Source organism: Perissodus microlepis, chromosome 17 (assembly GCF_051167445.1).
Source record: "Perissodus microlepis isolate ML-2025 ecotype Zambia chromosome 17, ASM5116744v1, whole genome shotgun sequence".
Lineage (NCBI taxonomy): Eukaryota > Metazoa > Chordata > Actinopteri > Cichliformes > Cichlidae > Perissodus > Perissodus microlepis.
Genome location: NC_140477.1, coordinates 26115797 through 26143605, shown reverse-complemented (window position 1 = coordinate 26143605; position 27809 = coordinate 26115797). Strand labels below are relative to the sequence as shown.

Below are 27809 nucleotides of genomic sequence, written 5' to 3'. Positions count from 1 at the left end.
TTTTATAATCCTTCACTTAATAATGGACCCTGAGCCAGAGTGCTATGTTTTTTCTGCATTGTTTAATGGAGCAGGGCCTGGGGATGGGCAGTCAGACATCTCTAAACTGAGTTTAGTGACATGCAGTATTTACACAAACAAACACACAAACTCACACGCCACTTGCATGCAGACATGCAGCTGTGCATGCATGTTACACAGCCACACACACACGCAGTTACTAACTGGCAGATGGGCACACAAACACAAACAAACAAACAAACAAACAATGGCGTTGGTTTTTTAAGAGGTGGGGGTGCAGGTCACAGTCACAAACAACTCCTCTTTAAAGTGAGTGGAAAAATCCCTCCTTCCTCTCTCTAAAAGAATAGTGCAGTTGACGGGTCCCCCTCCCCTCCCCAGCTTTCAGCTTAAACCTTTATTTTAAAAAAAGGACAGAGGTGGTTCCCCCTAGCACAGGACAGATAGCTGTGATGGACAGAAGGCTGTGCGCTATCCTTTACCCCTCCCCCTCACCTTCCCCTAGTCCCCCCCTCCCTTCCTCCTCCAACAGAAGCAGGACCTGAAATCAGAGGTCCAGAGTTCCTTCAGATGTTTACATAAAACTAAATGCAAGAGCACAGTGGGATCTCGTTCTTTCTCGCCCCCCTCGCCCATCCCTCCCCCATATTACACCGTCTTCCCCTTTCCATCCACTTGTCGTTCCTCCATCCTCTCATTTGCTCTCCAGGTTGTAGCACTGCTTCTCGCCCCACTGCCTGCCATCGTAGCCGGGGAGAGGCTGCCCATATTTGTCCACGCACCAGCAGTAGCCCCGCCTCCTGCCTTTGGACGGACGGCACTGTAAAAAAAACACGAGGAAGAGAAGACAAAGAAGTTTAGTCTGCCACTTGTTCGATTTCACAGAACCAAAGGTAAACCAACCGGTGTCAAAAGCAAGACCATCGCTCATCGAGCTTTGACATCCACCTCTAGTTTGGGTGGGGTTAAAAAGGTAGCGGAGGACTTATCCCTCTGAGACACACTGGGAAAACAGATTAGCGTTTCCACGGAGAGGAATTAATGCCTTGACACAGCTTTAACAACACCACCTTCAATGTGCATGCTTGTATTATAATAACACCCCATCCCTCTGTTGGTTTTCAGATCTCAGATGCTTGTCAGCAGGCCAAGTCATGCCTCAGCAGAACTCTCATTAGACAAACCCGTCGATCAAGGAGTGGAATGCCCTGCTACCTGAGTTTTTATGTGAGTAAAACATCAGCGATACACAGCGCACACAATGCAGGGGTTTGCTTTGTGTAAGACAGTAATAAATGCATCATGATTAGAGCAGGAGAGCTTTTGCAGCAGCATTACGTGTGGGCAGCGTGCTGTTGAGTTTGCCCAATTTAGGTGCTGTGGAGGAGTTTACTTTGTGCTCCCGGCCACTGGGGGTAAATGATGAAAAAGCAGATTATTTCTGATAGAGAGGCGCTTGGAATGAGGAATGCTCTGAGTGAGTGAGAGTGTAGAGTGTGAAGGTAAACATGGGGTTGCTAAAATATTTGCCAAGGCCAGTTGGAGGGCTGCAAACCAGCGCTGCTATTCTGGGAAGCTGGCAGGCACTCAAAATCATCTGGAGTTAATTATGGCCTGCCCCAGTGCACGGGGCGCATGTGAGTATAAACACACGTTAGCAAACACGCAGCAGCACACAAACAAGAATTGTATGTGCTGTACACATACACCCCCCACCCCACCACCTGCTCCCACACATGTACGCAGTAATATCAGATGTCCCACAGGAGGTTCAGCTTTGTAGAGTGGCAACTTTATGAGGTGCATTTTGGGGGTGCACATGGAACAGCACAATCAGTTAAACCAGGTTCAGATCTCAAATTGTCCCACTCCTCGTTGCTCCCATCATCTCCCACCGTGGGAGTGGTGAGAGAGAGGTAAGAAGTCCAGCCACGACCGAGACATGCCTGTCTGCCTCGATGGCAACCATCGGTAAGTACCGGCAGTCTAAGTGTGTGATCAGACACTTTCTATGTCTTTTCTGCATGAGTTCAAACACTGTTTCACTCAGCCTTTCATACTTAATTTTAATTTTTAACTTTTATTACATTATGCACACCAATCACCCACAGCTCTGTTAGGTCTAAATTATCATTGATGATGACCTGAGAACCTGAATTTCTAATCTCTAAGCCCAGCTTTTCTTAAAAAAAAAAAAGAATAAAAAAGACTAAACTAAATGAATGCAGTACCCCATTTAGGGAAAGTGTTAGATTGCATTTTAGTGACATGCTTAATGTGATGGCCCGAGCAGTGAAGGAAGTCAGACACAGGTTAAAGTGTTTTAACTTGCCAGTGTATCAGTCAGGGATGTAAAAAACAACAAATTAAAAGCTGAAAATCTGCACTTCAATCTCAAACTGAGTGCTATACTTAGATTTCTAACATCTATCAGTAAACATTGTAAACAAAACTGCAATGTTCCTTGGCACAGGGAGACAGATGGAGTGTGATCAGGTGTCCTTTTTCCAGTGTAATCAAGATTCATGTACAGCCTGAGTGCATGATCAAAGGCAGCTTTATAGAGACAGCAATCTATTAAAATACCTCACTAACAACTAGTGGAGTCTGGAGATAGGTACACGACCACATGTGCCCCTAACATCATCCAGGCTTTCTTGTCTGTGAACTCGGTATTTTGGTTGTATCGTCTTCCCACTCCTGTCCCCTTGGAAAGATGGAAAGGAGAGGAAAAATGTGCATGTGTGCATATCCCTGTTGCTTGGCTACCTTTTAATTTCTATTCCAGCCTCTGCAGTCCTTTCTTTAGTGCTTCACTCCAAACACAAGCATAAGCACAAAACATCCACTAAGCAGTGAATGTCACTACAGATGACGCTGCGCACAGAGCCAATGCTGACCGGTTGAAAAGTTGGAAAGGGAACAACAGCTAAGTTCACCAAGAAGGGAGAACAAAAGTTAACAAAAAGTAGCATAAAAATGACAGACAGCAGCTGCAGTGGATGGTTTTCACTGTTTTTTTTCACCTGATTTCTCTTACTCTCTCTTACTCTCCATGGATGTACTCTCTCTGCTGAATATGTCCATCCCTTTATGACACAGTGTATCTATCTTATGCTGGCTTAGTGCAGGATAACAGCCATGGCACAAAGCTCAGATCATTTCAAACTGGTTTCTTAACATAACGATGAGTTTGCTTCACTCAAACAGCCTCCACAGTCACCCGATCACACGCAGAGTCCAAACCCTGCGCCAGCCTAAATCCCATGCCCTATATTCTGAGCCTCATAGCCCCAAAACTAGCCCTGCCTGGTCCACATGGTTGTCACTAAAAAAAAGCAACAAAAAACAAAGCATATTTCATCTACCTTGCAAAGCCATAATGCTACCTTTATGAGGTGTGCATGCATGTGCGTTGTGTGTATGAATGCAAGCTCTTGTAATGCTGATCTTAATAGCTAACAGCAAGACTGCTGGGCTTCACGCACATTAAAAAGAGCCTGGTCTGACCACTGGATAAACACCAGCTCATAAAATGCAATGTGTTTGTGTGTGTGTATGGGCGCATGTATATGTATTTGTGTAATCAAGCGGGCATCTGTATGTGCTTGCAAGTGCATTTGGGAGTAGCTGCAGGATATTGCTTTTTCTTTAAAAAAGTGTCTAAGTGAAGAGAACTCCAGAATAATCTGTTTGTTTTAGAAGAATGGCAACACACAAACTTTAAAATAGAGTCTTAAATATTGCTTCACAAAGTTTACAAAGTGGTAGACTGGAAGAAGGGAGATCAATATAAGTAATGACTCGATGTGGTCAAACCATAGAGGGAGAAGAAGGTAAATTTAAAACAGCGTATTTGGACGATTATCTCTAAGAGAAAGATTTCTACATATACACTGCTTAACAAATTTATTAGACCACCACCCAATGTAAGGTTTATTAACATTATTAAAAATTACACATTTAATTTTTGATGTTTCTCTAATGGCTCATCCCCCAGTTTGCGCAAGCTCTTTAAAGATGATTAAAAAAATATTTACGAGTAAAATATAACTATTGCTGTTTCATGTAATAATAATTTCCAAATGTACTGCTTTACAGTTCAAATTCAATTCAAAGGCCAAATTGCTGTTTACTTGCAGCAGGAAATTCATTTTAATGGTAGTCAAGTTTGGGTTTAATTTAATAATTAATTTAACTCAGCTCAGTGATTAAAGTCATGTCTAATTTTAAACACGTTTTTGACATGTATAATTTATGACATCAATAATTTGTTAAGCACTCTATCTGTTAACCATAAACATAACCACCTACTAGCCAATATTTGCACATTAAAGCTTCATTTATTTCTACTTGTGTTAAAGCTACATCGATCTATTTAGTATTATTATGATAAACATTGATTATCTTTTAGATACAACAGTGTTACATATAGTGTAATATAGTTAGTGTGACAGAGTCAGCTACAACATTAACCCTCTGAGATCCAAGTCATCATAGCTGATAATCCTTATCAAGACCCTACTCTGTTTTAGCGAAAAGCAAAAAGGGATATTTTGGGGAAAAAAATGTGCAGGTGAATAACATGGATCATTCTGTGTTCTCCTGGTAACCCTTAAGTCTGACTACTTATGTGAATGTTAATTTGACACATACGTACTATGAATCTTAACATGCCAATGGCAAACCCCAATAACAGCAGGCTCTCGCAGCACAAGATGCTAACCTGATCAAGCATCTGTGGATGCGCTGCTCCACAGCCTGCATCCAGTAACACACAGAATCCTAAAGGAATCACTGCCAACATTCCAGTGACAACCAGGACACCCCCAGAGGTTCTGCCAGCATGTCCTGTCAGAACAGAGCTGAGACATAATATTAGGCAAGTGATTTTAATGTTGCAGCTAATGGATGTATACCTCCCAAAAAACATTCATACATGTTTGTTGGCACATGTAATTGAGTTCAATTAAAGCAAAAATAATAATCGCCATTATTTTTGGTCAGTAACTTTGGAAATATTATTAATTTATTGAAAAACAGATATACTTTTTCATGATAAAAAAATTATATTTACATTACTGTTAATGGTAGAGCACTGTGCATTTACATTCCCTATCACGAACGACAAGACAGGCATATCTGAGAGCCTAAACAGAGAGCTACTTCAGCAACCCCAACAATGCAAAATACGCAAGAAAGATCTTCCTGCTAAAAGTGGAAGAAACAAACTTGTTTCACCACTTGAGGCAAAAACACATAGCATGCAAAGATAAATAAAAAAATAAATAAATGTCTCAAACCCAGTACTGCCGGAGCGCTTGCTATCTGCATTCCATATGAGAGGAAGAATAAATCGTGTATGGATTACTGATGGAGTTAATGGTGCTGCTTTAAGTAGTTGCTTAAGGCAGGGCTTTAAGCAACTACTTAAAAAGGTCGACCCAAGATACAGCCATATTTTGAATTAGTGTGTGTCAGCATGTCTGGACTGTGTTTTGTATGTGTCTTCTGTGCCTTTAAGAGTCTCTCCAGGTCCTCCTGATTGGTTGAGGTGTTTTGGGCTGGCTTTGGTCTGGCGGCTGCTGATTGGCCCCCATTATCAACTAGCTGCTTCAAAAAGCCCGTCTCCAGCAGTTGTTCCCCTGGCAGCAACTGGCAGCAGCAGATCTGTCTTCAGCCTCCAAACTTGCAGTGCTTGATCTTGTGTGTATTTTGACAACAACTAGGTTTTGTATATAGTATTGTAAATAGTCGTGTCCATCTGTAAATAGCACTAAAGCAGAAGAGGTGAACTGTCTATATAATTTTGCACGCTTTGTCTTGTTTATGAAGCTAGGGAGTTAGAGGTAGCACTTGTCTTTTGTTTGGTTTTGTTTCATGTAGGGTTGAGGTAGCACTTTTCGGGAATAGCTTGTTTGGTTTGTTATTTTGGCCTTTGTTCACCCTGGAGTTTATCCTTTCAGTTTTGGTGTTATTGGTATAGCAATAAACCTCACCTTTAATGATAAAATGGCTATTGCGTCTGGCTTTGGGGACGGGGAGGGGACACCTTTTTGAACCCTTTTGTTGCGCTCCTGTACTCCTAGACCGGGACATAACACAATACTGTAGGTAGAAAATAATGTTCACTTTCAGCTTTTTTGTGTGACAAGGTTGGGGAAGAGTTTCAAAGTTTTTGCTTGTGTGTAACCTAAAGTGTTAAGCAATCATGTTATACTTTTACTTACAATTTCAGAGAAAAACACCACCTATGCTGCTGTTGTGCTTACATATTGACTTACGCTGTATCACTACTGTTACACTACAAGATGCTGCTGCTGACACCTTGTGGCAACTGATTCAGACTTTGATTTAGGGGATTTAGGTCTGTCACTTTGTTTTGTTTGCGCTATTAAATATTGGTTCTCACGAGCTTCAATCACCAATAAAAGATTAGGTATTTATTTTTAGCATCAGAAATATCATCATCACACATTTCCTTGACTTTGCCACTAAACTGAATACATTTCAAACATTTATCTGAAATATGAAAATAAATGGAAATTCCTCTGACAGGAATATGAATAACACCTTTCAGGACTTTACAGAGTTGCCTAATTTGAAGCATGAAAAAGGGATTTTTTTCTTTATTGAAAATGTTTATATACTCAAGTAAAACTACTGAGAAGTACAGTTTGGTTATCGGTATCTAAATTTAGGTACTGTGTTGGCATCAATAATAAAAATATTCCCCTGCTCTGCATATTATGCATGAGACACTGGAAAAAAAGGCTTATATTTCAAAGTGAAGAAGAAAGAGAGATGGATTATAAATCTAGGGAGGGAAGAGAACTAGAGAGAGACAGGGTGAAAATAGCTGTCTGGATCCCCAAAGGTTGGCCAGTTATTATAAAGCCATTGTGGTTGGTGTGTACATTTCCACAGATCCTTCTGAGTCACGCTCAATAAGTCAACCCTTATGGGCCTGGCAGTGTCAGGACCTAGTGAATGAGGACGCAGAAGGGTACACAGGCACCTGGCTCAAATCCTTAACCCACGGCCTCCTCCTCCTGCTCCTCTTCCTCTTGACACACACTCTAAAGTCTAAAAGAGTACACACAGAGACACACACTGTCGTTCCATTCACAACCCTCTGCGGGGTGATTCCTGTCCAAACAAGGAAGGAAAAGCCAGGTGGGTGGAAGGGCAGGATGGACGGAATGATGGAGCGGGCAAGCAGAACAAAAGATGTGTGGATGACCGTAGGCACGGCACAATGGGGGTAATGATGGGTGGTGAAATCATGAATTAAAGAGAGAGTGAGATTTTGAGGGATGTAATGAGTGGTCAGTGTTGGGAATGCCTGGCCTGAATGGGGATACTGAGCCAATTCATATAACTTCAGCTAAAAATAGGTTCCTCCTTGCAGTTTTTTGCTAATGGCACGTACCTTTCTTATATGAAAATGACACCACTATAGGGTTGATACGTGAGCATGGGTATGCCAAAGAGGTAAGATGGAAACCTAACCTTAACCCTGACCCCACCCTTAAACCAGTCACCTGTGACTGGGTGAATGTTAAGAGATCAAGGCTATTGCTTTCACTTTCCTCACTGGCTACATTACTGCACCATTTTCCATTTAAATAGAAAAGTACAGCAACAGAGGTTGAATGAAGCTTGAATGATTAACGCAACTTGAAGTGTTTCCGACACATAGATTTTTTATTGTAGGAATAAATTAATTATGACTTATTTCAGTATTTATTTCATTTTCATTCTATTGTTCTTATTTTTGAAAGTTCAGGTGCTGTTAACCCCCTATCTCTAGTCCTTCCCCTAACACTAGTCTGACTAGTGCTGTGATGGACCTCAGCGTCATTTAGCTAAAATCCAGACACTCAAACCCCATAGCTGCAGAATGCAACTGGGGACAGTGATTCTTCTTCTTCTGCTCTAGAAAAATGTAATTAGCTAGAAAGCGACTCTTACTAGAATCTGTCTCGGATAGTGAAACAGTCCATGTGCCACGCAAGCAAACTCACCAGGGCTGCAGTAGAGCCACGACTAACCTTGCTACCTGCAGTTCATTATAGTGGAGTTGGAGTCATTCCAGGATGGGAGGAACTGACTTGAGAGGGAGTATATGCACTTATATGGACAGTCCATAGGAGCTAAATAGTCGAATACTTTTTCTTTTTCCAAAATATGGTTAAATAAAAATAGTGCCGGGGAACCACTTTGAAAGTGTTGTTTTCCAAATTACCACTAACTTGACAGTGGAACAAGCTGAACCATAGCAAACCTAACCAATGGTGTAAAATAATGTTAAACTGTTGAGAAAAAAGTAGTTCAATGTACATTATTCAGTTGGTAACTGAGTCAGCTTTGGGTTTACATACATGTCTGTGAGTCAGAACCCTGCCTTCTAGAGACTTGAGTCCAGGTGGGGGTATTGCACGCAGCAGAATAACTCATTCAGCTCAAATAGCATGTGACAACTTGTCTGAACATTTGTTTATCTATAATGACATTGCTGTATGAGCTCTGAGCCACACTCACCCTTTTGCACATGTTCCACAAGTTGCCTATGGATTAACCCTCTGTGGTCGTCATTCATGACAATCCAAACCCTAACCCTAACTATAACCTAACTTATTTTATTTAAGAAAATGTTCTTCTTAAGTCTTGGCTAACAGTGAACAAAGAAAATAACCATTCAAACTGATCCTAAAAACTGTTTACATTTATTTTTATTTATTTATTTATTTTTTACAAAAAAACATATATTTCTCAAAAATATAGGGTTGGGGTTAAAGTTAGGGTCGTCACTTTGAGGGTTACCTGTTTAAAACTCCAGCAACACTTGCAGGATACATAACAACCTTTTTGTTTGACTCGTGCAACAATGTTTGACCAAACGCATGTGTCTTTAGGGTCAGCTTTGACAGCTTCATAATTTGTTGTCTTGGAAGTAGGTTATGGTGTGCCAGAAGCGTCTACTTTGTTTTGACAAATGCATTAAGCCATATTCATAGCCACGCATTGTTTTCATAAATGTCTTCATTTACATACTCCTATAGCTATGCAGGGAGAAGGATGATGGAATGGAATGAAAACTGCATTCAGTCCTCTAAAAATCTAACAGCAGACCGCAATGAAGGTGGGCACATCACAAATCCTATTTTATTATAAATGTCTCTGGAAGAGAAAAGGGATGGCAAACATCCACTTTCTGTTACTTATCCATGGCAGGCACTTAGGCTCTGAGGCATTCCCAAACCAGCCAAGAGGCACACTCTCTCCAGTGTATCCTGGTTTAGTCCTGAGATCAGACCACACATTGACATGCCCAAAACACCTAACTAAGCAGGCAACCAGCAGGCATCCTATTCAGATGCCTAGACCAGCTCTTCCAATGTGGAAGGATCACTTCTGAATCACAAAGCTCCTCATCCTGCCTCTATTGTAGAGTCGGAACAAGAAACTTATTTCCTGCCCTGACTGGAAATGAGCTCCTCGCACACAGCTCTTGATCATAGACACCACACCATCCTTCCATCATAAAGGATGGCAGGGTACCTATGAACATGACCCTGAGATATGAACTCTTCCATTGGGGGCAAGTATGAATGCCACCATTTCCCCATTGAGAGCCATAGCCTCAGACTTGGAGGTGCTAATTCTCACCAAAGCCGCTTCACGCTTTGTTGCAAACCACCCCACTGCCACTGTGACCTGGAGGTTACTGTTTGATGACAGAACCACATTGTCTGCAAAAAGCAGAGAGCAGATCCTGAGGCCACGTCTACAGTAGCCTGGATGAATGGTCTGAAAAACGCTCCGCGACCACACTATCGTTTTCAGTCGCTTTCACAGAGTTGTGCGTCCACATTGAAAAGGTCGAAAACACTTACATTCCAGTACCGCGCATGCGTGAAACGCAAGACGATTCAACCTTTTTTTTAAATGGACTAACAATGAGGTGGAGTTGTTGCTGTGAGTAACACAAAAGTGCAAAGTTGGAAAAGCGAGTGAGAATTAAAGAATTTGAAGAAAAGCTATCTGGAGCATGTACAGACTGATATCAATCTTTAATAGATTGAGAGCAAGAAAAACAACTGCTGTTTAATGCCTCCACTATCTTAGTTTAATTGGTCACATGATTGCATCACATGACTAAAATGTGTCATCGTTTTCAAAAAGGCTCCGGGTTCGCTGTCCACACTGTTCGCCGTCCACGCTGTGTCCACACTGTGATGCCAAAGTATCCGCTTTGGAGAGCGTTTTCAAAACGCCGTCTCAGTGTGGACGGAAGGCCAAAACGAAGAGAAAAAGATGTGTTTTCAAACGAAAACGTATTAGTGTGGACATGGCCTGAGACCACCACCATTTTCTTGACCGCACTTTGGCTGAACCAACAAATTCTATCCAATAAAAAAAAAATGCAAATAGAAATAGTGGCAAAGTCCAGCTTCAGCCCACTACAAAAAAAGTTATCACATTTTAACAATGACCCCTGCTGACGCAATACAGCTTATGGATGCCTATGGATGGCCACCACAGTACCATGACAGGATCTTTACCTGGGTATGCCATCATAGTGGGAAGGATCTGGACAGGAAAAGAGCCTTTATTACAGTAGACAAGTCATATTTTTTAAACTTCCTTTCTTTTTATGGCCCACAATTTTAGTTTTAGTTTTAGAAGTTAATTAACTACCAGCAAGCTCCGGGAAAATGTTGTTAAATTACTAGTTTTATTACATGCCGTTCTCTACTCCCCAACTCTAATTAAAACCTTTCACAGTGAATGGCTCAACAACAAACATGCCAGCATAATCCCAGAAAGATACATTCTGCAACAACTGAGCAAACTACACGGAGAGTTCAGCAGAAATATAAGCTATATAAGCTATCAAGTGGTTATTTAATTGATTTTTTTTTCTTTTGCCATTAAAAATGTCACTGTTAGAATTAACTGTTACTGAAATGAGTCAAATCCATGCCCACCCACATGCACTGAGTTTGAAAAAATCTTTAAGGCCCATTTCCTGATTTCAATGAGAAAAGCAGTTACACTTAGCACATAAAACGGTTTGAGCTCCTGCCTTTCAAAAAAAAAAAGTCCCTAAGCTGAATACAGGACTTTCTGGTTTCCCTGAAACTACCAGGAAGAGGTCTTGTATTATCAACTGTCGGACGTGATAGTACTTTAAGCAAAAGTTGTGGGGGAAAAAACCCCCAAAAACTGCAACTGAAATTCAACATCTATTAAATCGCTTTTGTCTGCTGCTGTACTTAAAAAAAATCAAATGACAATTATATGTGGCCTTTAAGGGCTTTTCATCTTAAGCTGCAGAGACGGACACGCAGCATGCACTATTCAGATTTAGATAAACACACAGTTATTTACTGGAACTTCAGAAACCTAGACACAATGGGAATAGTATAACTTCTGTTCTCCTTTTTCACTTCTGTGAATCTGTGTGTGAAAATGTTATTTAATCCATCATCAGCGTCTTCCTAACAAGCGCTTCAAAAGTGCTGTAACGCAATTAAGGATGCAAAACGCTGACTTAAAGTTCTTAATTTTAGTTCCCTCTGAGCCATCATCGTTAAAAGTTAAATAAAAAGCTACATTTCTACAACATTTCATATTTGAGGGGATATACTCATACAGAGGTACAGAACCTGCATATTAGGTATAAAGTTATGCTACTTTTTTCTCTGTTTAGTCCTTCCCCCCAACCTCATCCCTCCCACCTCCTTTCCCTGCTCCCTTCTTTTCAAAGTATTGTCACCCTAGACGGTTCACACGGTCTCCTCTTCACCATGTTTCCGGTCATAAATCTCTACAACACACCGTGAAGGCACATCCCCTGAGACGGATTTAACACAACACTCCGCACCCCACTGGTGCTCTGAGAAAAGGGCGACAGGAGCTGGCACACTGCCACACACACATTTGCAAACACTCCAACCAGAACTGACACTTTCCCGGTAGATATTTTGTTGAAGGAATCCAGGAAATGAGCAAGGTAGAGGCTGACTTTAATGAAAGCAGCAATGAAACTACTGTGGAGAGACCGTGGGGAACGAGTGAGGTAAGAATTTAGAAGACAATTCTTTCTTTTTTTTTTCTGTGTGTGTGTTATGGCTTGAGTTGGACTCTGACTCATGGTGCTTGTAGGGGGTTTTCGGTGACTCATGCTTTTCTCAGAATGGGCCTGTGGAATCCCTCCGATAAGACTCCCCACCCCAGGAAATTGGATAGTGGTATTTGTCACATTGTGTGTCTCACTAATGCCCCACAAGCCCTCCTCTTCATCCACCACCTTCCCCCGTCTTATCCCTTCTTTCCTCAGGTCACAGCACATGTCACCCACCTACAGTGCTCTGCCAAATGTCAGCTTCTTTGCCCCCCCCCCCCGCCATCTTTCAAATGAGTAGCCTATGGGTGGCCCCAGTCTGCACTACGAACGCGAAAAACTAAACCAGTGACAGCCTGTTTGTTTTTTTACCTCGCCAACAGCACCCCACACCTACTCTCCCACACCAAACTACTGCCATCAAACAAGCGCCATACATATACTCCCCTGCTGCCACATCTACCATGCCACACACACTCCTGGACCACATTCTTACATCCCTACCCCCCACACTCTCCCACACCACACACCCACAAACACACCTGACCGACTTCATTTCCTGTGAGGCATGAGTCAGACGGCTGGAGTGCATTTACTGGAGTAATACATGGTTATTAGCCATTCTGATAATATAGTGTTGATGTGGCTGTCAAGGCAACCTGGGCTGCAAAAAAGGGGGATTGTGTAAGTGTGGGTGGTTGGGATGAGTCTTTGAGGATTCTTTGGAAGTGTTCAGGCATGCGGTGGGTCTATTTGTATGTCCGCAGGTGTGTGTGTGTGTGTGGGTGTGTGTGTGTGTTTGAGGGACAGAGACGAGGTATAAAGAAACAACAGAGATAAAACAGCAGGGAGAACCAGTCACCTGCTTTTTCTTGTAGAAACCCTTTCTGTCACAGTTGGGTATGCGGAAGCCTCTCGGGTTAAGCACGTTGCTGATTTTAAGGCTGTTAAGGATGCTCTCCATCTCCCGCCGACATGGCCCCTAGCAACATAGCAAACAAAAGCATTAATATTAGGCCGCCATCCTTACACATTCACAAACAGGAAGAACACCGGGCACAGCCATGCAAGTTCAAAAGTTTGTGGTGAACATCAAAGCCTATAAAAGGTACCGTGTTGAACCTTTAATGTTTTTATCCTACTAATCGGCTCCAAAGCTACGAGCTAAAGGTATCATATCAATTCTGATGTAATCCATTATTCTTATACTTATTCTTATAATAACATGCCATTGAGCTTCTGGATTTTTCCTGCAGTTTTAAATAAAGTTCTGTAAGTTTGAGCAACCTATGCTGAGCCCGTGTCGAAGTGCAGAAACAAACACACTGTAAGGTCCAGGTTGAAGAGGTTAAATCCCAAAATGAGATAGTCACTTTGTGAAAAAGTGGTACCTTCTGTTACAAAATGTTTGTAATCAAAACTACTGGTGTTTAAACAATAGTAGATAACATAAAAGTACCCTGTGGATTTTTGGACCGCAAATTGCACCGTATAGCTCCGCTATAATGAGAGATTTGCCATATTGTTTGTATTTTGTTTCTTTCCTGCACGTGAAAGAAGCTACACATTCATACCACCTACCATGGCTTGACAGTATGCATTTATGCGATCATAGTTGGGCCACAGTGGAATGTTGACCCACTTTATCTATGAGACAAACTGGCTAATGCACAGTTTGCTTCTTTATAGAGAGCTTTCTTTTGTTAATTCAACACTAAATAGTGTCAGAACTTGGTATAGTTTGTTGAAACCTGGGTTGCAAATATTCCTCAAGAACGTGCAAACACATATCATCATTTACATTTCACTGCTTCAAATGGTGCCGCAGCATCGTGGCATATCAGCAAGCATAATACATGTCTTGATTGCAGCTATTGATTTGAACACTCTTCTATTTTCACTGGTTATATGAGAGCCATCATGCCTTTGAAAAGCTAATGGCATTTCTTCAGAATAATTTATCCAGACTTAATGTTGTTAAAAAATATAATAAAGCTGGTGAGTTAATTAGCTAGCAAAAAAGTTCTGTTGTTTGAAACACGGTGAAGAGTTCTGCTCTGCATTTCCCTCTCATTTTCTGGAATATTGATATTCCAGAAAATTCTTATATAAAGAGTTTTAAGCCTTGAACCAAGCTGATCAGCTATAGGCTAAATCATAATCATAAAAAGACTTCTTCTGGAAAAAAAAATAATAAAAGAAATGGAGGGAGGGGCAACGCTACAAGACTGTACATATTTACTTTTAATGGTGAAGAAAATAATGTATTGCAAATCCCTGATTCCACAGTGAACGACTTCCAACCTTTTTCTCAAATGTAATGTCTCAAAAGTATTTGTTATCAGTGCCATATAATAATAGCTTTGCATACATATTGTAGTTTGTATTGTATTGTACGTTTGTATAAAAGTGACCTGAAGTTTGCCAGTTTAAATATTTGTGGTTGCAATCACCTTCACAAATCAGAAACATGTCTGTTTCAGTTTACAATTATAGTTATTTTCCATGACATCATGAATAAAATGCTTTTGTATTAAATCAAGGTGGATATCATGCTGAATTTCTACATTGTGTCATAATGTAATAGCTCACAGTAAGTCTGCTTTTATGGTTACAGAATTATGGTTCATAATGAAAATCTCTGTGGAGAATATAAATGGAATTTTTATTACGGACTGTTACACTCTATGACTAGGCTGCTTTCCCAGAATATATAATTTTTACGATGCACAGTTTTAATAAAAAGTACTTATAAATAATGCAGCTGACCAACTACTGTTACTTTTGAGTTCAAAAATCAATATTAGTCTTAATGTACAATAATTATTGCAGTGAAAAGAGCTAGGACGGATGAAAAGCTAGCTAAAAACCTAGCAAGCTAACAACCTCCTAACAACTCTCAGTTGCAGACTTTTCAAGTAGCAACTTACTTTCATTTCTGTAATTGGTTGTTTTTGTTTTGGTTGCAATTGTTTTCCCCCAAAGTGCTACAAAATGGCTAAAGAGCTCATTTTAATTGGCTAGGAAAAATAAATAAATTCTGCTGAGACTGTGACACTAGTCTTTCGTCTCATCTTTGGGATTTGTGCCATTACTGGGATGGGCAGTGTGCAAGGCAGTATTGTTAGAAAGCAGGTGTGCAGTAGTCCTTTTGGTAAACACTTTTTATTTGACAGCAAATAAAAAATGAATTGCTGATTCAGCAATCCACATGATACGAAAAAGTGACACAAAATAACAAATTTTTCAGATCTGAACTGCTCGTGTAATGTATATCCACAATGAAAGTGTTGTGTTTGGGGAAAATTCGTCTGAGGAAAAATAATGTTACTTTACTTTTTACTATTACTGTACAGATGCACATTTTGAGCTATGGTCAAAATTGTTACAGTGGCCTCATTACTCAAATCTGTTTAATCAGATTCAAAAAAATCTGAAATATCAAACTTGGTTAGAAAAAATAAATGCCGCAAATTTGTTCAGAAAAATTACGAGGTCATAATTTAAACTACTATTAACGCATGATATAGTCACATAGATTTTACATGTCTGGTGTGTAAAGGCCTAAATACTGAGGCCTAGGTTTGAAGCGTCCCTGAGGGCATTTACTGTGTCTTCTCCCTGGTCCTTCTCCCAGCGTTCCTGTCTTCTGTCCACTAGCTTATTAAAGTCAGGCTAAAATGCCCCAAAACAATAAATAAAAATAAAGGCATGGGCATTTTATATATTATAGTGAGATTCCAGGTATTTTTTTTTCCAAAACAGCAATAATCTCATAGTTTTAACAGAAATCTCATTGCCTGGTGTGACTTACATACTCATTCTCCCTCTTGCTCTCCACAGAGAAGTTGTGCACATCCGTATTGGCTCCTCCTGATAATGATTCCACCTTGTAGCTCTGGGTCTTCTTGTTCTCACCCCTCTGAATTAATATGTTGTGCAAAGGAGGCCTGGTGTCCATCGAGCCCCTACTATGTCCATCCTTCACAGTTCCCACACCAGGCAGCACTGTAATTGTCTGGGTGACATTGACAGAGTCTTCGACCTGATTTCCAGCATTTTCTACATGGACAAAGAAAAGGTCCCAATTTAACAATTTTATGGTTTCATACATATAAATTGGTGCTTAATAAAGACAAATAGTGACATTTAATGGTTGATTCTCTGTCTTGATTCTTGTAAAAATTTTACAACCCTCAAGTCAGTTTAAAAACTTGTCATATCTGGATTAAATTAAGAAAAGACACCAGAGATTGTTAGGTGTTAAGTTGTCTAAATGTAAAGAAGAGTTGTCTAAATGTAAAGAAGAAGCTTTTGGAAATCAGAGTCAGCCTAGTCCAGGTTTCACACACAAGTGTGTGAAACCTGTCTTCCTTCTCTCTCCCCAACCGGTCATGGCAGATCGTCGCCCCTCCCTGAGCCTGATTCTGTCGGAGGTTTCTTCCTGTTAAAAGGGAGTTTTTCCTTCCCACTGTCGCCAAAGTGCTTGCTCATATGGGGTCATATGATTGTAGGTTTTTTCTCTGTATGTATTATTGTAGGGTTAACCTTACAATATAAAGCGCCTTGATGTGACTGTAGTTGTGATTTGGCGCTGTATAAATGAAACTGAATTGAAAGTGTATTTAGGTTTGTTTGATATGGACGTAAAATTGCCATTTCTTTGTTTCGTTAATATTTAATGGAAAATCTTCCTATTATCTGTTTTCTGAAGCACAAGTGGAGCTTAAGCTGCGACCTCATAATCAAAAGCCAACATGTCATCGCTGTTCTGTTTTGTATAGAAATTGCCATATTACAAAATGACTGCAAAATGCTCGCTTGTGCTCATTCAATTCAGCAGGAAATTCTTGACTGTGTATGAGGACCCTGTTAAAAGCAGACAAAATAAAGTTAGCTCATTGCCTTGTGGGATGTTTGGAGCCAGAATTGAAGCCAAGTAATAAACAGAAACATGACAATTTCATATCCACAAATTTCCACAGTATGCAAGCCAAGAGATAGAGTCACAAGGAGGAACTGAGCGTAAACAAGACATTTTAAGGACCTTTAGAAGAAACGGTTGTATATATGTTTATGTGTGCATATATAAGGTGGGGAGAAGGCTGGGACAAGTATATTAATAGCCAGTGGTGTTGGCAAAGATTCCTGTCAAATCGTTAAACACAGCAAAGCAGGGACCATCTGTCTGAGAAGAAGAGGGGGGCTTCAGATGTTCCTCACTGAAATAGGAGAGGACCAAACTACCACCCATGTGCCACCCGGTCGACCACACCACCGCAAGGCCACAGTGGAAGGAGCTTACTGATCTCAGAGACGACGTCCTGGAGAGGCAGAGGGATGATGGGAACACACATGCAGCGACTCACACACACACACACACATACACACCCAAACACAGTTTAAAACTGTTAACTCAAAGCAGATTTTGTGTTTAAGAGCTGTGGTGAGGGCGGCGGACGGGCATGTAGGGGTGTAGCTCGTGTGGGCAGGCAGGCTAGCAGCCCACCCTTTCTCTGTGACCACCTGATCAGTTAGTGATGCGGTGGAGCTCCACAGTCTCCCAGGCTCACGAGAACTGAGAACAACAACTTGGATGTCAACAACAGCGTGTGCTGCAATAGAACAGAATCTGAAAGTGCCTTTCAACCTGAGGCACCCTCCACATGTTTTGCCCCAAACTTTTCAATAACAGCCATATATGTCCACAAGCAGGGACAAAAGAATTATGCCCTGTTTTAGATTTCTGCAAGCATTCCTTTTTATTGTCAATATAAACTTTTTTATAACCCTTCTAGGAAGTCTGGGGTGTTTTAGATTGACACATTACGCAATTTGTTTGTATAATAGCACAGGGGTAAACAGCACAAACTGCGGTGAGGAGGAGAGCTTGTTAATGTCTGGGAGGAGATCCTGTGCTGAATCTGGGGACATGGCTGTGGAAACCACTGAGCTGCATCAACACACTCTGACCAACAGGGGCACTTGGGGTAATTTTCTTCCTCACCGCCTCCTTTTCTGGATCTCTTCTCCAGTTGTGCAGATGGAGAAGGAAACAGATCAATACCCATGTCAATGCTGTTACTGGTAGTTCTTATTTTAGGTGGATCTCTTTGCTCCCACATGAGTTTAGTTTGTCATAAATTAGAGGGTGAGGTAATGAGAAGAAGCAAAGCTGGAAAGTAAGTGAAAGAGTGAGAACTTTGTATTTGTGTGTGTGTGTGTGTGTGTGTGTGTGTGTGTGTGTGTGTGTGTGTGTGTGTGTGTGTGTGTGTGTGTGTGTGTGTGTGTGTGTTTATGTTTGTATGACACTGTGACTGCTGAGTGCTTGTACACCACGCATTAGTGTGGCCAAACCAAACAACCAGGAAAAAGAAAACACACACACGGGCTCTTGGGTGCCTGACATCAGTTGTGTGCCCAGACGCACAACCATGTGTATTCACATGTAGGTGACATGTGTGCCATTTGACTAGTGTGAGCAGCAGCCATACATTTAAATAAAAGACCAGGCATAGGATGGCTCTCAGTGTGACAGTTAAGAAATCTGACATTGGTATTCAATGCTAATTGGCTGTGATTGTGTGTTTGAATACTTGCGTTGGGAATTTCATCCCTGTTTTGTCAGACAGAGGTATTAAACATAAGGCCCGGAGGCCAATTCGGCCCTTTGGATACCTTTGGAGAATGTGAAGGACATTACATTTTGGACTTTTAACTGTATTTTCACAAGTTTTACAGCTTTTCCTATTTATGAAGACCTTTGTCACATCCAGTTATACTAAATCAAAATAGTTAAGTTATACATATCTGTATTTTACACATTTACTACTTACAGTTTGACCCCATAGTTATGACAGATATTTTCCATTTACTACAGAGGCATGTAGAAAAAATGAGTGAGGGGAATTTCACTGGTCCAGCCCACATAAGATCAAAATGGTCTGTATTGGCCCTAGATATAAAATGACATTGACAGCTGTGATCTAGGCTGTCTGCACCAGGGAAGCACATACTGTGCACATCCATGCTGTGTCCAAGAATCCATTAGCTTTAACATAAGGGCTTTACAGCAGATAGGGACATGGTCTGCACTCAGCCTCAGCTAAATACTATAAACCATAAACTTACAGAATGTAAATGGCTAATTCTGGTTTGGGGGACTCTGTGTGTGCGCATATGCTACTGTGTGCATTATGAAGAAAGGGAAGGAGCAGTAGTGTCCTCTTCTTAAAACAATTTTCAAGTGTAACATGTCAATCATAAAACTCCTCATGTTCTGTTTCGTATTTACGGACGATGTTCCAAAGGGACTTGTAGGAAAGCAGTATTAGCTGACGTGGGACCCTCCAACTTAGAAAGTCACGACTCCTGTTATGAAGTCAAACTTTTAGGAGTCTAGTGGGATTTGTTTAACGCAGGCCAGCGCACAACTGTGCAATGTAACCCCCCACCCCCAAACACAGACACACACGTATTGTTGTGATTTGCCAAAAAGCCCGGAAAATACGTTTTTGCATCTTTCTTTGTGCTTTTTAATCACAAGCAGCTCTGTCACAGCATCTTTAGCCTAGCCACTATAAATGGCACACATTTAACCCACATTTTCACCAGGAGGGAACTGTTGGACTTGGTCAGCGAAGAACAGCACCCTAATGGGCAAAGTCAATGCATAATAACATTCAGGGGCGCACACAAACATACCCACACAAACACGCACACACGCGCAACAAGGTGTCAGAGAGTCATTAAAAAAAGAAAAGAAAAGACTTCCCACCTTCTTTTTGCGGTGGCATGAGAACGCTGTTCAGTTTTTTGGACGCGGGACTCGAACACACTCCCCGTCCCTCCAGGAGAGCCTGCAGGGGTCTGCTCTCCCCGGGCTGGTGCCGACAGGTCAAGCCGGAGCCGCAGCGCCCCGTGTACACTCCACACGGTTGTCCCTCTCCGAGGGCGCACGTCATGCAGCAGCCGCAGCCGGGCTCCTTCACCCGCTCCACACAGTCTTTGGGCAGCGGCTTGCACTGCAGGAGCGCGCCGGCGTCGCAAGGCTCACATCGAACCACGGGGCCCACAGTGCCGGCGAGCCGGGCGAATGCAGCCAGCGCGGCAACCAGACAAAGCACACAGACATCGGGCATTCTACCGATTAAGCTGGTCACAAAGGGACAGTATGTGAGTTGTCACGTAGGCTTAAGGGGACTCTCTGTGACACAGCGAGCTGGCTAGCCTTCTCCATCTGTATTTTCTTTTACGCGAAGTTCTCGTTTTTATACAGACAGAAAAAAAACAGCCAACAGGTCACACCCTCCTCCGTATGAATAATGTAAATGGAGAGCCCCGATATGAGGGACCGCTATATCCAGTCTCGGGTGGGGGTGAGTGGGGGGGCAGCCGCTGAAAACATTCAACTCTTTGAATCCTTTAACGTATTTTACTGAGTTCTGTTCATCTAGTGCACTTCCAGCTCCAAATCTGCTCCGTCCATGTGGTTCCCCTGTAAAAGGAAAAGTCAAGTTATGTCAGCAGGTTGAAGCTGTTGGCTTTTTTATATACTGTTTAAATCACTTTCATTTTCATTTTGCAGATAAGACAACAAACTGCACCAAGGACAGTTCTCATGTGGTGACTGCTCCCATTATGGGAATTTGCTCCACTGGTCGCATCTCCTGCTGGCATTAATCCTATGCGAGTGAGTGCCACTGGTGTTACCCCCAGCTCCCCCACCACACCCACACGCAATACTGATAAAACATTCCTCTGGGTAGGTGTATAGGTGGCCTCATACTATAACAATAATTTCTTTGCATATAGTGTTTGTATAAGTGTGACCGCATGCTGGACTGTGGGTGCAGCCAAAGAGGTATTGTTTAACTGCTCTGGTCTGCTAAAACTGCAGAGATTGGATGCACATGCCAGCTACCAAGCACGTGCAGACCAGACTGCATACCTGACCCTTTTTCACTCGGTATCCAGACCCCCTTGTGCCTTTCCTCCTGGATGCTTCCACCCTGTCATTGACCCCACAGGACTTACAATTATTAAAAAGAAAATGTTGTGATTGTGCAGGCTCAGCATCTGCCCCCCTCTACGTTCAGCATATCCTTCTGTTCTGCAATAACAAACGCAAGAGGGGGGCACACGCTGAGAAAATAAAGTAATAAGTATAGTCCGTTGTGTGATTTCCACCACAGAAGCAGAAAAAGTGTTGAGACTCCATTATGAAAAACAAGCACTAGGTAAGGATACACCCCCAGAATAGCGAGAAAACGTCTCCAGCTAAGATTAGTTTTCTCATTACTTGACATGTTTTTTCTCTTTTTGCATTTTTCAGCTTTTTTTGCATCTGAAATATTTAGCTTCTGATCTGTGGCTTGTTTATTGTCTGCCCATCTGTCCAGGGTTGGGTTTAACTAAACGTACAGTTTAGACAAATTCAGCAAAAAGACACTTTTGGAAAACTGTGTCCACTTTGTATGAATACAGAAAACTTCTGGTTTGTGTCTGTAAGGGGTGACCGGGTTCATTGTGATGCGTTGTTATTGTTTGGCTGGCTAAACCAGCCCTCATATAAAACATGTAAACAGACTTGATATGCTGTTCTCCAGTTTTATGACAATTTGCTTGATTAGATATTTCGAAACACAAAACACATACAATGGCATGTGGCAAAGGTAAACAGACATTCACTGGATCCTCCTGATTTCAAGATTCAGGAGTCAGAACAGAGTATGTTGTAATTTGCCTCGGGACAGTTTGGGTATAATAAAACGATAAAATGAAATCAGATAACTGCTAGCAAAAACATGCACATCTCATTTCCTAAACCATATGTTCAACTCGTCTCTGTTGCAGTCTCAGCAAACTGCAATAAGAGATACTATTTGTCTCACTCAACAATCTTGTCTTGGTCTTGCATCTGCACTTTTGTCTTTCACCCTCTCTGTCTTCCTCTGCCTCGGGGAATCTGATATCCTCTGGTTATTAATCTCTTCTTTAAAGTGTCCCAGTCAACATTCCTTTGTGATACAGTTTCACAATGCAGCACATTTCAGGCCATAAATCATTAATTGGAAACACAAAGTCACTGATGGTCCTCAGTAACACTGGCACAATGCACTTTATAATTTGTGGTTTTGTGAAGCCCAAAGGTTCTGCGTTGATTTATTTATTTCCTTCTCCCAAGAGTGATTCAAGAAGTGAATTTCCTTTCTGTCAACATGTACTGTCTTCATATTCAAGCTATGTCATCAGCAGGCACTGCACTCACTGACCACATTATGACCTGCGGATCACTTCATATAAAAACACTCATTTTACATTCTATTCATAGATCACGTTGACAGCACTGTTACTTAGTGATATGTTACTTGGCTGACTTTCAAGCCCATCACAGTGTGCTGCAGTTAGCCTCTAGTTTGCTTACAGGAGATCTTGTTTTCTTATCTCTTCTTATTTTTATTTTTATTTTTTTTTATCAAGAAATAGTGGAAAGAATGAGATTGGCATAGATTTTGTTGGACTTGTGACCCACAAAAAACACTAGGTCAACTTGCTGTCAGCAATAATGGGATACTGGTGGAGCCCCTGCACTCAGTCTGTTTCAGCCCCCCCCCCCCTTGTGATTGGCTACGTGTATATGAAGTCTAAAGTGGTCGTAATGGTAACAGGAGCATTCGGAGCTGTGACCGTACTAACTGGAAGAGCGACTCCAGCAGATTCCCAAGAGAACACCAGAGGTCTCTGTCCAGAAGCAGTCCTAGGAACAGCAAAGACAGTGCACCGAGTTTCTGAGGGTCTGTTACATTACTGAAATGATGGCCAAAATTAAAATCATGAAAACAAGATATCAATTAATATAAAAAGTTCCTCTCTTGAAAAAAGAAATCTATCCCTCCATAGTCTTTTAAGAGCAACTCATTCTTAAAGGATGACTGAACAAACGACCTAAATTTACCTGAACTCTGCTGTTCCAGTTTGACTCATCACAGTAAAATTAGTTCAACACTTCCTCACATATTTTTGTTTTATTGTATCTTCCTATGGTATTAAGTGCATTCCAATGGGCGAAGTGAAATGAAAAAAATAAAATAAAATCAGGCATTCCTTTAAGCAGCCAAATAAGGGTCTTTCTCATCAACAGAATCCATCCCAACTTCACAAACATCTTCAAACTGCAGCCCAAATATTTGAAGATTTTCTGCTATGTAGTTCCAATTATTTGCACTGCTGAGCCACTTTCAATGTTAACTATTTTTCTAAGGAGTTGGGATGCTTTCCCATCAGAAGGATGATTAACATGTAATTTGTCTGAATTATGTTGACTGTGGCTTACAGAGAAAAGGCATAAATAATGTGTACTGCCAACAGCATGTTGAGGAAAATCATTTGGTGCTCTTTAACTCAACCCGGGTGCTGACAGCAAAGACAGGCCTCGTCCATCATGGTGGAACACGTAGATGGGCTAATGAAGCCGGGATCTTTTCTGCAGGCTGATAATTGCTTCTGGGCTGTTTGGGGCCTCAAATGACAAGACTGTAAAGCATGTAGTAAAATCTGGTAAACTTAGAAAAATGTAGGGATTTCTTGGTGGATCTTGGGAATCTGCTATCCCTATCATAATCAGAACTGACATTTAACATTACTGTTTAATGCTTTTAGCTGTCTTTTGACTTCAGCAAATTAAAGAAGAAGGGATGTAACCATATGTTGGATGCCAACTTGGGTGGCAGACATCTGCCTTTGTTAACCACCATCCTTGGGCCCTATTAATTTGGCTGTTTTGAGGTCAGGAGTGACAGTTGAATTGTTTTCCAGAAAGTTAAAGGCCTGCAGTTGATGTTACTGTAGTCACATCAGTTAGAATTTCTCTTAATGTTCCCTCATAGTTTTTTTTTTAAGTTTTCCCACTTGCATAGACATGACTCTTCCACACAGCAACCAAAGTGACATAGGGATGTACATTCTTAGAAAGCATAGTGCTGACTTTTGAAACAATATACAAAAATAGAATATGTGTTTTTGTTATTTCACTTGCAAATTTGTGACACAGGTTTTGCTTCTATAACATAATGGAGGCCTTTCCTAGAGACAATGGTACAGCTTTTTGTTGATATCAGTCAGATGCCAAGCATGCTTTCAAAATCAGCCCTTCTTTTATTGATTGTTACAATGGGGGCTGCACTTCAGGAATGAACTCATCTTTGTATCTGTTTTCAATAAATTGATGGAATGAGCATGGCTTGACGGCCCTCTGTCACTGTCTGCGTGACATGTGCAGAGAAACATCTGGAGGCAAGAAAGAAAGACAAGAAGAGGAATGTGGGGAGTTAAAAAGGTGAAGAAAGAATAAAAAAAGATCACAAGCTCTACATTTTTTAAATCAAGGACTCTACATGTGGGAGCAAAGAGACGCAAAGAAGTTAGGGTTCGCGTATGTGTTATGATGTGTTTGCGGTGAGGTCTGTGTCTTTTGTTGGGCTCTGTTGGACTAGAGTTTGGTATGCCTGGCAGCTCTCAGCAGGAGGTCCTGCCCAGCAGAAGCTCACTAATTGTACAAACAGGCAGTGTGGCACCTTGGATTGAACTTGTGCCTTGAGGCCAGGTACAGCATGCTTTGGCATACTTTCAAGGAAAGATCAGAGTCATATGCTAACAAGTGCTGATTGTCTTCAGGTCAGAAGTACTCCCACTGCGAGTTGGCGGAGGTAGGAGGTTGCTATGGGAAGGAGATACAAGGCTAGACAATCTTGCCTGGCACTCTCAGGTTGACCAACTCAAGTGACACTTTCCTGAGAGTGGGCCAATTCCAGGCTGCTAAGAGGATCAGTTTCCCCTTTCTGCCATGACACACATACTCAGCTAGCACTACTCACTAATCTTCAGGATTGCTGTTCATCAGGCACCAAATTTTCAGACACTTTTCCAAGCTTTCCAAAATTAGTGGGGTTTTGCAGTATGGAATCTGGACTCAGTCTAACGGAAACAACAAAAACACAAGAAACTCTACTGGTCAGAAGCAGGCAAAGGTCTGCTAGAGGAGCAAAATAGATTTGTGAGGTAAGGTATTGGAATCGGTTCTATAGAAAGGGAACATCCAGACAGAGGAAAAGCATTATGACAGTATGTGACATAGAGACGTGTCTAATCTTGGATCTTGGTGTAGCACAGCTTGCTCTGGGACTTCACATGCAGTCACATGACAGCTGAACAGGCAGGCTTACAAATCCATTAGCAGAATCTGTGAATGGGTATTTAGGACAGAGAAACCACAATACCACCGTGGTATTATTACAAGACCCAAATCACATAAAAGTAATAATAACACCAATCAAATTAATTTACTTAACACCATAGACAATTGCCTTCAGATGACCCCAAAGATAAAAGTGTAAGGGGGTCAGATTGGGAGACCTTGGGGGTGTCATGTTTCGGCTGTGTGCAGGCAGGAGAAGGACCCAAACGCAAAACTCACCACGCAGGAATTAAACTCAAAAAGCTGCTTTATTGCAGAATGGCACAAAAAATAACAACACTAAACTTAGACATGGATAAACTGACACAGGGGGACACAGTCATGAGGGAAACTACACCACTGACAAAGAGAAACACAGGGCTTAAATACACTGAGGGATAACGAGGGAATGAGACACAGAAGGAGAGCACAGCTGGGAGTAATCAGGCTGGGCGAGACAAAGGAAGCAAAACTAGAAACGCTGACATGAGACACGGACCTTGAAAGTAAAACAGGAAACACACTGACTGAACTCTAAACATGTAAACTTAACAGCAACTGGGGAGACAGAACATGGGAACCTGAAACATGGGACAGAAAGGCACAGTAGACACAACGTGGACATAACGCCACAGGGAAAGAGTAAAACAAAACACAGAACCTCTTAGAAAATAAAATAGGAAACCTAATGAAACGCAGACATGACTACATGAACTTGACAACATAACAGACATGAAACACATGAAGGGCAAGGGAGACTTAACAGGGGTTGGAAGACACAAGGGGAATCTAATAACAAATGAACTAGAAAACCTAATGAGCTTAACCATATACTATAAACATCAAAATAAACTAAAACTCAAAACGCTGGGTCATAAGACCCAGGATCGTGACAGGGGGCCATTCAACTGGCCCACGACGACCAATCCACTTTCCAGGAAACTGTTCATCTAGGAATGCTCGGACCTGGCACCCATAATGTGGTGGTGCACCATCTTGCTGGAAAAACTCAGGGAACGTGCCAGCTTCAGTGCATAAAGAGGGAAACACATCATCATGTAGCAATTTCAAATATCCAGTGGCCTTGAGGTTTCCATTGATGAAGAATGGACCCACTATCGTTGTACCCCATATACCACACCAAACCATCACTTTTGTTGTACCAACAGTCTTGGAGGGATCCATCCAATGTGGGTTAGTGTCAGACCAATAGCGGTGGTTTTGTTTGTTAACTTCACCGTTCACATAAAAGTTTGCCTCATCACTGAACAAAATCTTCTGTGTGAACTGAGGGTCCTGTTCCAATTTTTGTTTTGCCCATTCTGCAAATTCTGTGTGCCGATCTGGGTCATCCTCGTTGAGATGCTGCAGTAGCTGGAGTTTGTAAGGGTGCCATTTATGAGTAGCTAATATCCACCGAAGGGATGTTTGACTAATGCCACTCTCCAGTGACATGCAGCGAGTGCTACACTGTGGGCTCTTGCTACGCTGTGGGCTCTTGCTGAATGAAGCTAGGACAGCCACTGATGTTTCTTCATTAGTGACAGTTTTTTTGTGTCCACATTTTGGAAAATCCAACACTGAACCAGTTTCACGAAACTTAGCAAGCAGTTTGCTAACTGTAGCATGGGAGATGGGTGGTCTCGTAGGGTGTCTTGCTTTGAAATCTGCTGCAATGACCTGGTTACTGAGTTCACCAGATATCAACACAATTTTGATCCGCTCCTCACGTGTTAACCTCTTCGACATGTCAATGGCTGTGAACAAAGAGAAACTTGTAAATAACTCATGAAAGAATAAAGTTACGTTGAAACCAAGCACACCATTGTTTTTCTTGTGACATTACCACTAAGTTTGATTTGTCACATGGCCCTCTTCCTATTGAAAAAACTTCTAAATGGCCACCATGGTCACCACCCATCTTGAGGAGTTTGCCCCCTCACATATACTAATGTGCCACAAACAGGACTTTAATATCACCAACCATTCCCATTTTATTACGGTGTATCCATATAAATGGCCCACCCCGTATATGTTGAAAATAACACCTTCAACATTTAATTCATTATTAGACTCAATTGGCTTCTCTCAAAATCTCATTCATTGTTTTAATCACACTCACACACACGTATGACATACAAACTGAACATGTAACAGTTTTTCCTGAAAACTGTCTTTTGTCTGATTGTTTTTTGATAATATTGAATTTTACAGTTATAGATTACACAGCATCTAACGTTAAAGCACAAGCAGAAGCTTTTCTGGGAGTGCTTTAAGTGTGAGGAAGGGATTCCTCCACTGTGCTCTTCTTCAATGCCATGTGCCAGCACAGTGCAGAGCAGCTACCTTCACTCTCCTCTCACAGAGGTTGATTATCTGATTAATAGTGTTACATCCATACTGTGTGTACGTCCTTTTTTT

The 27809-nt window shown here is 41.6% G+C and overlaps 1 protein-coding gene across 1 annotated transcript; it reads right to left on the bottom strand.

Annotated features, from left to right (window-relative positions):
• Positions 1–635: 635 nt before the first annotated feature.
• On the bottom strand, positions 636–20584 carry LOC146369751 (insulin-like growth factor-binding protein 3). The gene is made up of 4 exons (XM_084910527.1): positions 19932–20584; positions 15969–16216; positions 13017–13136; positions 636–841 (listed from the first exon to the last, which is right to left on the bottom strand). The coding sequence occupies exons 1-4, from the start codon at positions 20293–20295 to the stop codon at positions 716–718; spliced, it is 858 nt and encodes a 285-aa protein (XP_084766653.1). The 5' UTR covers positions 20296–20584; the 3' UTR covers positions 636–715.
• Positions 20585–27809: the final 7225 nt, after the last annotated feature.

Bases quoted from the DNA above. Each gene is read 5' to 3' on its own strand.
- LOC146369751 (XM_084910527.1), bottom strand. From the start codon at position 20,295: ATGCCCGATGTCTGTGTGCTTTGTCTGGTTGCCGCGCTGGCTGCATTC. The intron at 16,217-19,931 runs GTGGGAAGTCTT...TTGTCCATGTAG, and splicing joins CATGCCACCGCAAAAAGAAG to AAAATGCTGGAAATCAGGTC. The intron at 842-13,016 runs GTGACTGGTTCT...TTTTTTTTACAG, and splicing joins GTTTCTACAAGAAAAAGCAG to TGCCGTCCGTCCAAAGGCAG.